This window comes from Peromyscus leucopus, chromosome 15, assembly GCF_004664715.2.
Source record: "Peromyscus leucopus breed LL Stock chromosome 15, UCI_PerLeu_2.1, whole genome shotgun sequence".
Lineage (NCBI taxonomy): Eukaryota > Metazoa > Chordata > Mammalia > Rodentia > Cricetidae > Peromyscus > Peromyscus leucopus.
Window position 1 is genome coordinate 31,502,577 of NC_051076.1, and position 12,119 is coordinate 31,514,695.

Here is a 12,119-nt window from a genome sequence, read left to right on the forward strand (position 1 = left end):
TTATCGACTACTGACAGCAGATTCAGCAGTGCACCAGGAGGAGCTGTAGCCCTAGGGCAAGACTTGCAGACTCTAAAAGCCAGCCACCTACCCCCAAATGCAAATCTATCCAAGTCAATCGCTGGACATTCCCCAGGGCTCTGAGACACAAAGGCAAATAAAAGTGCATATTTAGGGGTTCGTGAAAAAATGGAAGAGAAGGGCTGGTGTGCCGCTCCTCTCTAGGAGCTCACTGAAGATGCTAGTCCCAATGCTTTGTCTCTGCAGTGCCTAGTAAGCCCCTCCTCCCCCACCTCCCACAGCATGGAGCTGGTATATATGGATGTCTGAATAGGTCAGCTTGACTTCCCTGGTCCCCATCCCTTGTCAAAGGTCAACGTTTCCTCCCCACTTATCCTGATGCCCTTAAGGTGTCCAAGTAGTTGAAGCTCGGTGTTTGAGGTCACCAGAGAAAACAAGTTGAATAAATCTGAGGCAGTCATCCAGTCAGGGGTATGCAGCAGCATTCTCAGCTGGGCAAAGGGAGACACAAAACCTAAAAGGTCTGTCTCTTGGTCCTCAAAAATGTTTGGTGTCCTTGAGGAGTCAGAATATACACAAAAAGGGACTCGAGAGACAGCTCCGTCCGTGAAGGACTTCTTGTGCGAATGTGAGGCCTGAGGAGAAGCTATAGAATCTTCTTCTTTTTTAAAGCCAAAATGTAGTGGCATGTGCCCAGAATCCCAGCGCTTGGGAAGTGGAGACAAGTGGATCCCTGAGACTCTCTAAGATGGCCAGTCTAGACAAATCAATAGGTTCCAGGCCAGTGAACAACCAGCCTCAAAAAAAGGGAAGGAGGAGGAGGGGGAGGAGCGGGAGGAGGGAGGAAGAAGAATGCAAGGACAGACAGACATGTGAATGGCACTTAAAGAACCGAAGTTGTCCCCTGACCTCCGTAGGCAAGCTCACATGCATGTGCGTCTTCAAACACACACATACACAGGTGAACACACACACACACACACACACACACACACACACACACACACACAATGCACAAGCAGCTTGAAAGAAAGGGAAGTAGTATGAGGCTGTACCTGTGTTTCTGCTGGAACCATCAAGAAAATATCTGAGGGTTGACACTGATTTCCTGTGACCTTCATGAACTTTTAATAATGTTGTCTAACCATGTAGCTCTAAGTCCACACTGAAGCGGAGGTAGGATTTCTCTCCTATTCTGGGACTTTGGTGTAGGAAGAGAGACCAATAAAATGTAGCCTATAATAGCATCGAGTAAGGTTCCTCTTACAATCACTAGCCTTTCAATTCGCTAAGCAAATATTTATTGAGCATGGGAGACAGACAGAGGCTCTGGGCTAAAGGCTGTGAATATTTCATTAATTTGTATAAAGGATGAAAATGTGTGATGGAAGAAAGAATTCCTTTCCACTTTTTATGTGAGGTTAAGCCAGGCTCTCTGGAGCCCACGCCCAGTATCTCATCCTGCTTCTGCAGAGTATAGACAAGGTCTACACCTGGGAACTTCAAGAGAAAATGATGCCCACAGCCGGTGTCTGGAGGCTCTCACGCGGCGGGTCTAAGGACTGATCTTGCAGTAGGATTCCTATCACATCACTTATGACACTGATATACCTTTACAGGTAAGAATCACTGGCATAGGGCAGTGGTGGCACCCGCCTTTAATCCCAGCACTTGAGAGGCAGAGGCAGGCGGATCTCTGTGAGTTTGAGGCCAGCCTGGTCTACAGAAAAAGTTCTGGGACAGCCAGGGCTACACAGAGAAATTCTGCCTCCTAAAAAAAAAAGAAGAAGAAGAAGGTGCAGGGCTGGAGAGATGTCTCAGTTGTTATGAGCACTGGCTGCTCTTCCAGAGGACCCGGGTTCAATTCCTACCACCCAAATGGCAGCTCACAATTGTCTGCAGCTCCAGTTCCAGGGGATCCGACACCCCTCATACAAACACATATGCAGACAAAACACCTGTCGAGGATTGCTGTAGCACAGGTGTGTGGGTTCATGCAGATCCATGGAAAGAAGACTCAGAAGCACCTTAAGAATGATGCCGGGCGGTGGTGGCGCACGCCTTTAATCCCAGCACTCGGGAGGCAGAGCCAGGCAGATCTCTGTGAGTTCGAGGCCAGCCTGGGCTACCAAGTGAGTTCCAGGAAAGGCGCAAAGCTACACAGAGAAACCCTGTCTCGAAAAACAAAAAAAAAAAAAAAAAGAATGAATCTAGCCTTTCATGACTGCAGGGTGTCCAGCCTCTAAGGACTGAAGCACTTTCCCTTCACCCAGGGCATTTTTATTTTCTCTCTATTTACAGTTTAGCCAGTTAATTTCCATATCTTCAAAGCAACCTGAAAGGAGCTTCCTGAAGATGAAATGCCAAGTGCAAATTCCTCCATTTCCCAGGTACCACGGTTTTCCTGGTTTCCTGAACCAAGCTTTGTATAAGCCTTTGATCCTTGGGAGACTCTCAGACAAGATTCACAAGATTCACATAAGAGAAACAAAGGGTATTGGTTAAACAAAGGATGGATTAGGGCTAGGTGCTGCTCTCTGGAGCCAGGCCAGGAGAAGCTCAGCAAGATTGCAGCCACAAACACCAATGCACACAAAATAAAAATAAATAAAATTAAAAAAAAAAAGAATCACTGGCATGGAAAGAATCATGATAGCTTTTCCTAACTGCTTCAAGAGCGTATCAATCAACACTTGGATGCATAAAATGGAAGCTATTACATCAGATGAGCCCAAAGAGTGAGCCTTATAGCTGATCACAGCTCTGTCTTAAATCCTCAGGCGGACAAGAAAGATCCTAGGAGTAAGGATCATCCTCTCAAGAAGACACCACCATCCCTCTGCCTCCCACCTCATCCCTTAGCTCTGCAGCTGCATCCTGCAGTGACCACAGAAGAGTAATCAATGCACATGACCATCTCTGGGAAGCTAGATCAATGCTGACTACTACTGAAAGTCCTCACAACAACCCAAAGAGGTCTTCCTATTTTCATTCTGTGTAGGGATGAGAAGGTATACATATGTGAACTCTTCAGATGTGTACACCTGTGTGTATGTGTGTGTGTGTGTGTGTGTGTGTGTGTGTGTGTGTGTGTGTGTGTAGAGGCCAGAGAAAGATGCCAAGCATCCTGTCCTATTATTCACCTTTATTCTCTTGAGACAGGGTCTCTTGCTCAGCCTGGAGCTTGGCTGGTAGCAAGTAAGCCCCAGATCTCTTTCTTTCTCCATCTCACACAAGGCTGGGATTGCAGGCCCACGGGCAACCATACCTAGTTTTCATGTGGGTCCTGGGGATTTGAACTCAGATCCTCATGCTTGTCCATCCTGTGCCCTTACCCACTGAGTCACCTCCATAGCCCCCTATTTCTCATAGGAAGACAACAGCCTTGCTGTGGGTTTTCCTTTTGTTCAGAGGTTCTGTAAGCAAAAAGATGCAGTCACTGCCTCTAGGAATTGCCGAGTGAAATTGGGTGAGATAGGACAGGAAGGAAAGATTACACTCTGTGAGATCAGGGAGGACTTCCTGGAGGTGGCAGCACTTGGGGATAAAAACCTGCCCCCAAATTGGTAGAAGGTAGGTGGGCTGATGATGGGCAAAGACTTTGAGTGAAGGCCTGAAGGGAAACCCAAGAACCTGTGGGGTAACTGTGCCCATGGGGTAGACGTGGATGGTAGATAAGATTGAGAGGTGGGCACAGGCAGAGCCTTGGAGACTCGATGGCCCGGCTAGGAGGATGGCAAATAGGGGCCGCTAGAAATTTTGGGCAGAGGAATTATGGCCTTCAAACTCAGCCTCGGTGAAGCATGGGGTGCAGCAGACTGAGGAAGGATGGGAAAAGACACAGTTAGTACCTCACTAGGTCTAATACCCGGAGCTCGGTGCCTGGGCTCCTGGGTCCCAGGTCATCCTTCTTCACTACTGTGTACTTGGCTGGGGCTGGCAGGAGACACCGAGTCCTCACCTGCTCTTGCTGTTTCCTGCCCCGCCCTCCTGGACCGGGATCCCAGGAAGGAGCGGAGCCGTTCTACACATTCCCTCCCCATTCCGAGTCAGCAGCCCCTCTCTCTCCCACATCGCTTCTTCGTGAACCAATGGCGGTGGGACCAAGTGGTCAGGACAGGTGAGTTGACGTTCTCGCCTCCATCCACCCCCCTGACTGACCGGCTTGGGGTTTGTGTGGGTTGAGACAACGGTGCAGGGAATGGAAGGCAGCTGTTGTCAATACAGACCTATTAGCTGCCTGGCCCCCAAGTCCCTGAACCTTTGCTGTCTCATTCCATTAGAGGCAGCTCTGCTGAAGGAGGCACTTTAGAGCTGAAACTCAGCAGGCGGTCTGACCAGCCACTGCACGCAGGCTGGCTGTGTCCTCAGAATGGGACAGGCGCATACTGGCTCATCTTCTCCTTGCAGATTCGGCGAGTGGTCGATGCCTCCTGGATACATCTGGAGCCATTTCTGAGCCGCCTTCAGCCTCAGTTATTCCACCCAGGCCAGGCTCAGGGTTCAGTTCCTACTCCGGGGTGCAGACCCCACCTCTAATCCCGTAATGGGTCTGGCCCACCACCTGGATCCTGGTCTGCCCTTACTCTTCCTCACTATGGATTGACCAGGTCCTTTCACTCAGAAGAATTTGTTTTCCTCATCTCTGGACTAGATCAGTGCTTTTCAAATGGTGTGTGTGTGTGTGTGTGTGTGTGTGTGTGTGTGTGTGTGTGTGTCCTAGGTATGAAAAAGTTGAGGCTACTTATCTTCTGAACATGCTTTAGCCAAAACTGATTTGTTTCTTGAGACAGAGTCTCACTCTGGATCGCAGGCTAGCTCTGAAATAATCCTCCTGCCTCTACCTCCCAAGCACTGGTATTACAGGTGAGCACCACCATGCACAGCTAACCAGTCTTTTTTTAATTGATATGTGTATTAAACTTCCAAATACAATTTTGTTTGGAGACTTTATAGTTTGGTTTCTCTTTATCATCAGATTGGATAATCTTTAGACCTATTCCAACTATAATATTTGCAGTTTTATGAAAATATTTGTTATAAAAATGCAAACATTTGAGAGGTTAAGAACTCAATTGTCAATAAATTAGCAAGCCAAAGGAAAAAAGAAAAATCAATAGGGATAGCATCCAGGTCAGGCAGTAGGGATCAGTAGGGGAAAGAGAGGAGGGAGAGGCCAAATATCTGTAGGACCTTTTCAGAGTCTGTCCAACAGAATCATACTGACAAATATACAGCACTTAGCACACACGCATGAGCACGCACGCGAACACACACACATTGAAATCTGTAGCCTAAATGACTACATGAAAAGTGTTCAGATGCCCTCTCGGATCTAGATGTGGTATTTGAAAATTGTTCCCTCTCCTAAGATGCTCCCAAAAGAGACTGAATCATATAGCTATACATATATAAAATTCACATCTATGATTCATATCTATATGCATATATAATTTGTGTATAATTCATATGTAACATATATGTGTATATAATTCATGTGTATATGATTCACGTATATGTATGTATATATAATTAATATATGTATTTATAATTCATATATATGTATATATAACTCATATATATACGTGTGTGATTCAGTCATGTATATAAATTGTGTGTGTTAGTTTATGCATATATGTATATGTGTATATATATATATATATATATATACATATACATACAAATAATCTCTAGTGCCTGGAATTGGGCATGGTTCTGTGAATACTGGTTGGAACAAACTTCTCTAGAGCCTTTCAGCAACAGAGTACCTGAATCAAGGATCAGTTTGTAGAATATACATCATGGAGGAATAATAACAACAACAACAATAATAGTACCCTCTGGCTGCCACAGGGCATTACAGAACTCGAGAAGCATTTTTCAATTCCCTGTCTCCTTTGACATTCATTAAAATCCCCTTAGGAAAATCAGGGCAAGCATTTGTGCCCCACAGTAGAGAAAATGAAACTCAAACAGAGAAGAGCTAAAGTGGTTTGTGAAAGGTCACACGGTCCTTTCCAATCCATGCCAGCTCAGTTCTCCTTGGTCCTCAAGATCTAAAACCCAGAGCGCACTCAGAGGAGTTCAAAGAGAATAACAACTGAGCAGAGCAGGAGACCCTGTCTGCTTTCCTGCACCAAGCGCTTCCTCCCCCCAGCACTCCCGAGTTGTACTCACAGGTCACAGAAAGAGCATGCTTCAGGGGCGAGCTCCCACAGACCCAGGGCTGAGCAGAGAAGGCAGGATGTAGGAACAATCCCTACCGAAGGCCTCAGAGTCTACGTCTCTGTGGCTAGCACCAAGCCCTTTTGCCGTGTGTCACCTGGTTAACTGGGCAAAGTTCTGCTGCTGCGTGTGGTTCCGGAGCCCAAGCCCAGAGCGCTGCTCGCTGTCTGAGGCCGCTTCACCAGTGCTTGGCAAGCTTAATATAGCTACCAGAGCCAAACTTGGCCCAGCCTCTGCACACAGCCCAGTTGGCCAGGACCAAAGCTTTCAGCTGACCTTTCAACCCCGATCCCTCTGTACAGGCATAGGGTCCAGGAATAGCGGCCCTGACTGACACACGGCTCTGAAGATGAATTTATTGGCCAGGTTTGGCTTAGTTAGAAGTCTCCATTGTGATTACTAAGGGCAGCCTCAGAGAGACAGTGCCTGCCTGCTTCCTACCCACAGGTCCTGCCACTCTCCCGACTTACCCTGGTTTATATGTCTTCACAGATACGATGATTGTTATTTTTAACTGTCTTGTTTATTCCTTAGGTTTTTGTTTGTTTTGAATGTGCAGCTACATTTACTGCACTTTCATACCTCCAAACAGGGTGGAATCAAATAGTATTCATGCACTGTAGGTCTTCACAGTTTTTACTATGTATGCATTTATTCGTGAACTTACTAATTGTGTGTGTGTGTGTGTGTGTGTGTGTGTGTGTGTGTGTGTTTTCCTGTATGTGGAGACCAGAAGTCAACCTCAGATAGTCTCCCTCAGTAGCTATCTACCTCGTGTTTTGGGCCAGGAAAGAACTTTTTTCTAATTTGACCATCAGGTGATTGGATGATAACTGTCCAAAGCAGGGTAGGCACATTGGATTACTCATTCTACCCATGAGAAACCTATAAATGTCAGCCTCATCAAAAACACTGTCATAGAAATGTTCATAATAATGTTTATACAGACAAGCTGAGCATCATAAAGACTACCAGTGCTGCCCCTTGCCCTGCAAGTATGCAGACGGAGGGGGTGTGGTGTGGTGATATTTTGTTTGTGCTCTCACAGATAAAGCTTGCCTGGAGATCAGAGTGCGGAGCTAGCCATTGGAGGCCAGGCAGTGGTGGCTCACACCTGTAATCTCAGCACTTGGGAGGAGGAACCAGCAAGTGATATGGCTGGTTGGAGAGAGGAAGTGATAAGGTTGGGGTGGAAACAGGAGCTCCGCCCTTTCAGGCTGAGGATTCGGTAGAGGTAAGAAGTCTCTCTAGTGGCTGGCTGCTCGGTTTCTCTGATCTTTCAGTTTTCACCCTGCTATTGACTCTGGGTTTTTATCATTAAGATCAATTAGGATCCCTGCTACAGTGGGACGTGCTGGCTGTTTGCAGAGAGAAAGGAAGGTATAGTAAATGGGATTATTGCTCCTAAATCTCCACTTCTAAAATGCTCCATCTCCTTGGTGCATTGCCCTTGTAGTAATTCCTACTAGAACAGGCACAACCTATTTCCCCACCCACCAAAGATAAAATCATCTTTATGGTGTTCTTTGGCCATGATGTCTATGGGGGATGATCTTGATTGTGTTGAGATGAGAAGACCTGCCCACTATGGGTGGCACTGTCCCCTAGGCAGAGCACTATTACATGGTTACTGGACTGTGTAATGGCGGAGAAAGTGAGCCGAGCACTAGCTTGAAGGCAATGCCGTTCTCAGATTCTCGACTATGGCTATAATGTGACCCGCAAGCAGTCTCACCTCCCTACAATTTTGGACTGTCACCCAGAACGATGAGCCAGAACAGACCCTTCCTCCCCTAAGTTGTTTCTGTCAGGGAATTTTATCACAGTAACAGGAAAAGAAACTAAGAGAGCACTTTTGTGGACAGACCATGAAGAACTATCTCCTAGTCAGCTCTTGATCCTTTAGCCTAAGACACAAAGGACAAAGTCCTGCTAGCATGTTAGGCCCATATGAAGCAGGGGCATCTTCAAGTGGAAGGTAAATACTTGTTTTTGCAAGCTTTGATGACTTAGGGATTGCTTTTCTTTAAAGAATTTTATTAATTTTTATTTTTTGTGCATGTGTGTTCTGCCTGCATGTATGCTTGTTCTTCCATCTGTGAAGTGTCTGCAGAGGTCAGAGGAGGGCATTAAATCCCCTGAATGGGGAGTTACAGGCAATTGTGAGCCACCATAAGGGCACTGGTACCAAACCAAAGTCATTTGTAAGGGCAGTAAGTGCTCTTAATCACGGAGCACCCCAGCCTGGGGATTATATTTTTATACAGCACTATTACAGCAGTGGCCAACCACTCCAAGAGGGGAAAGCTGCCGATCTTAGAAGAAAGGCAAAGCCTGCTGGCCATCCTGGAAGCTCCACAGAGCGGTGATCCAGGTCTGCTGTGCCTACACCTTTTCTCCACTGCATCAGGAAACACCTAGAATTCAGGTTTTAGTTTCTCCTTGACTCCCCTTAGTCTCAGGCACAATATAGACGTATGTATACCTAGTTCTAGATTTGTCTATGCACTGTGCCTGCCTGTTTTCCCTCTCAGTTGAAAATGCTTAGCCAAGACTTGCCCTGATCGTTTCTATATTCCCTTTAACAAAAGCATATGGCATCTCATTCCTCATAGATACTCATTCCTGTGTGTGTACATAAGTACGCATGTATGTATGTATACACACATGTGTATTGAGGCCAGAGGTTGACATGAGTGGCCAGGAAGCCCTCATGGATCCTCCTGTCTCTACCTTCTCAGCACTAGGATCACAGGCGCATGCTGTGCCCTGCTTTTCTTGTGGGGGTTGGGGATCCGAACTTAGTTCCTCATGCCTGCGTGGCAAGCACTTTGCTGGGGGAGCCATTTCTCCAACCCGCTAGCTCAGAGGTTCTCAACCTTCCTAAGGCTGTGCCCTTTTAATACAGTTCCTCACGTTGTGGTGACTTCCAACCATAAAGTTATTGTTATTGCTGCTGTTAGGAATCATATCGTAAATATCTAATAGGCAGGATATATGATATGGGGCCCTCAAAGGGGTCGCAATCCTTAAGTTGAGAACCACTGCTCTAGATACTCATTATGAAATAAGAAAAATGGAAGGGGTCTACAAACACCCCAGAGAGATGATGAAATCACATCCAGGAAGCCCACGAGAGAAGCGCCCTTGTGGCCAGCCACAATCTCACGGACCACAAGCTTTGCTGTCAGGTCCACAGGCCTTCTCAGACTGAAGGCAGAGACAGTGAGGTCCTGAAGGAGAGCAGTCTACAGAGGTAATCCAATTGCTTCAGACACCTCACAGTGAGTGCCTGCCTATGGCTCCAGCTCAAGCTCTTGGTCTGGTCTGTGGTCTACCCTAGGAGCAGCCTCAGGCCTTGAAGATGGCTAAAGGAACCTTGGAGAGAAAGAACACCTACCTGAGAGCTGGGCGGGGCCACCAGGTTGATTCCCGGAGGGGCTGCCAATGCTCCTGAGGGTGGACCCATGGCCGAAGTGATGACTCGGTACGGGGAACCGAGGGCATTGAGGGGGGTTCCCACAGCACTCAGTGTCCGTGGGGCACTCACTGGGGTGTCCGTGTAGCTGGGGTGGCTGTCCATGGGCTTCCCTGTGGGCAAGGCTGCTGATGGGCTCATGGAGGTGGAGCCAGTGTGGCCAGGCGAGCCTGGGGAGGAAAAGCGTAGGTCATGACGGGTTAGGGAAGTAAAAACAGGGCTCCTGTGGAGACAGGGGCCTAACCCACCCCTGATTTTCTTTCCTGGATCCTTCCCCTCCTCTTGGCCACTCCTACAAATGCTAGTTGCTCGGACAAGCAAAGTGCACGGAGGAGAGAGCTCGGCCTAGAAGAGGGAGTCACTGATGCCTTAGTTCTCTGAGTTGCTCCCTGCATCCATCACAGCCTGAACGGGGTGCACAGCAAATACAACAAATGCATGGCTCACAAGTCCCCAGGCCTCTGTGACTGGGTCCCGGGCCAGTCAGTCAGGAAGGGTAAGCCAATGCCCATGTGAGGAACAGAGTGAGCAGGTGCCCAAGCTTTTCCAAGATCCGCTACCTCAAGTTCATATGGCTATGAGAACTGAGGCAAGACTAACACCCACTCCCTCCCCCAGATGCAAACTGGAATGACTGAAGTGGCTTTGTGGGTACTGGAGCCCAGTAAGCACAGCCAGACCAGTGCGCATGGGCTTGTAGACAGCACTCCCACCTCCGGGGGATAGGGTGTCATGCCATGAGTGCCTGTGGAAGAGGTTCTGAGAGCATGGGTGATCAGCGTTAACTATTTTTCTCAGCTCAGTTGAACCCATGTTTCCTGTAGCTAGTAACTAACACAAGACAAGAGATGGATGGGTGCTCTCCCATCACCTTGAGAGCCCACCCTGAACCACTCTCTCCAGCAGGGTTATAAACCCAGTCTCTGCAAAACAGTCTAGAAAACTTTTTTTTTTTTTTTTGGTTTTTCGAGACAGGGTTTCTCTGTGTAGCTGTGCGCCTTTCCTGGAACTCGCTTTGGAGACCAGGCTGGCCTCGAACTCACAGAGATCCGCCTGCCTCTGCCCCCCGAGTGCTGGGATTAAAGGCGTGCGCCACCACCGCCCAAGTCTAGAAAACTTAGCAAGGGCACCCCACCACCACCAAAACTGTGGCCCCGGGTTCCTGTGCAGCTGATATGAAGGGCCAGATGCAAAGAAAAGTGCAAAATTGCTGCCCTTAGTTCAGCAGAAGGAAAGCTGAGTGGTTAGTGAGTATGGCCGGCAGGAGAAGCTGCCCAATTCCAAACGCCTCCTGTGAATCACACTCTGTCCGAGGCAGAATCCTGAGCAGTAAGTGCTAATGTTAGGAGGTAAGGAAAAACTCTCTCCCTCAAAGTCCTGGGGTTGAACAGGGGGTTATCAGAAATTCACTGTGGAATTGGTCTTAAACGTGTCTGTCTGGAGTTTCTCTTGGCTCTTCCTCTTCCTCAGTTAAGGTTTGCCTAAGGAAAGGAGTTACTCCGGGACTGGCAAGATGGCTCAGTGGGTAAGGGCAGCAACCGCCAGGTCTAGAGACTGAAGTTCCAACCCTGGAACCCACACAGTGGAAGGAGAGGACCGGCCCCCACAAGCTGTCCTCTGACTCCCATACATGCACGGTGGCATGTGCATTCATGCATCTACACACACACACACACACACACACACACACACACACACACACACACATTCAATCAAGCAAGCAAGCAGGCAAGCAAGCAAGGCAAAAAATAAAGAGGAAACTATTGTTTCTTGAAGAGAACAATCTCAAGACCCCACACTCACTCACACCTGGGCCCAATGTCCCACTTTTATCTAAAGTTATCATTCGGAAGGGAATTATTCAAACTTTTTTTTTAAGCAATAAATTGATTTTAGGGAAATACCGAGTATAATGGCTAATCTTCATTGTCGACCTGACTGGATTTAGAATCACCTAGGAGACACACCTGGGCAAGTCTGTTTCCAGATAGGTTTAACTGAGGAGGGAAAACCCACCCTGAATGCAGGCATCTTAACCCTATGGATGGGGGCTCTGAACTGAATAAAAGGGGGCAAAGGACAATGGCAGATGGATGCTGGCCTTCCCCCTTCTCTGCTTCCTGATCTGCTTGGATATGTCCAAACAGCCCCACACCACAGAGAGAGGCTAGTCCTGCTATAACACCTCCCCCATCATGATGGACTGCATCCCCTGAACCCTGAGCCAAAATAAACCCTCATCCCTCAAGCTGCTTCCTTCCAGGTTCATTGCCATGGGAACCAGTCAAGGAAAAATACGCCAAATGCAAAGTATATTCTCCCTATAAAACTGAAAATCAGCATCAAATGATTTTTAAGGAACATTGACTCCTTCCCAAAAAGAGGGGGGGAAAAG

General features: G+C 47.7%; 1 protein-coding gene across 2 annotated transcripts in view; it reads right to left on the minus strand.

Annotated features, from left to right (window-relative positions):
• The window catches only part of Rxrg (retinoid X receptor gamma), a 44,916-nt gene that overhangs the window by 17,062 nt on the left and 15,735 nt on the right, over nt 1-12,119 (minus strand). Inside the window, exon 1 of one of the 2 annotated variants that reach the window (XM_028864357.2) lies at nt 6,199-6,435. Coding sequence is in view for 1 of the 2 variants with exons in the window: in XM_028864356.2 (XP_028720189.1) it covers nt 9,647-9,894 (248 nt within the window). In the remaining variant the exon portion in view is untranslated. Of the gene's footprint in view, nt 1-6,198; nt 6,436-9,646; nt 9,895-12,119 lie in introns of those variants that run through there. The other variant, XM_028864356.2, reaches the window with a different exon arrangement.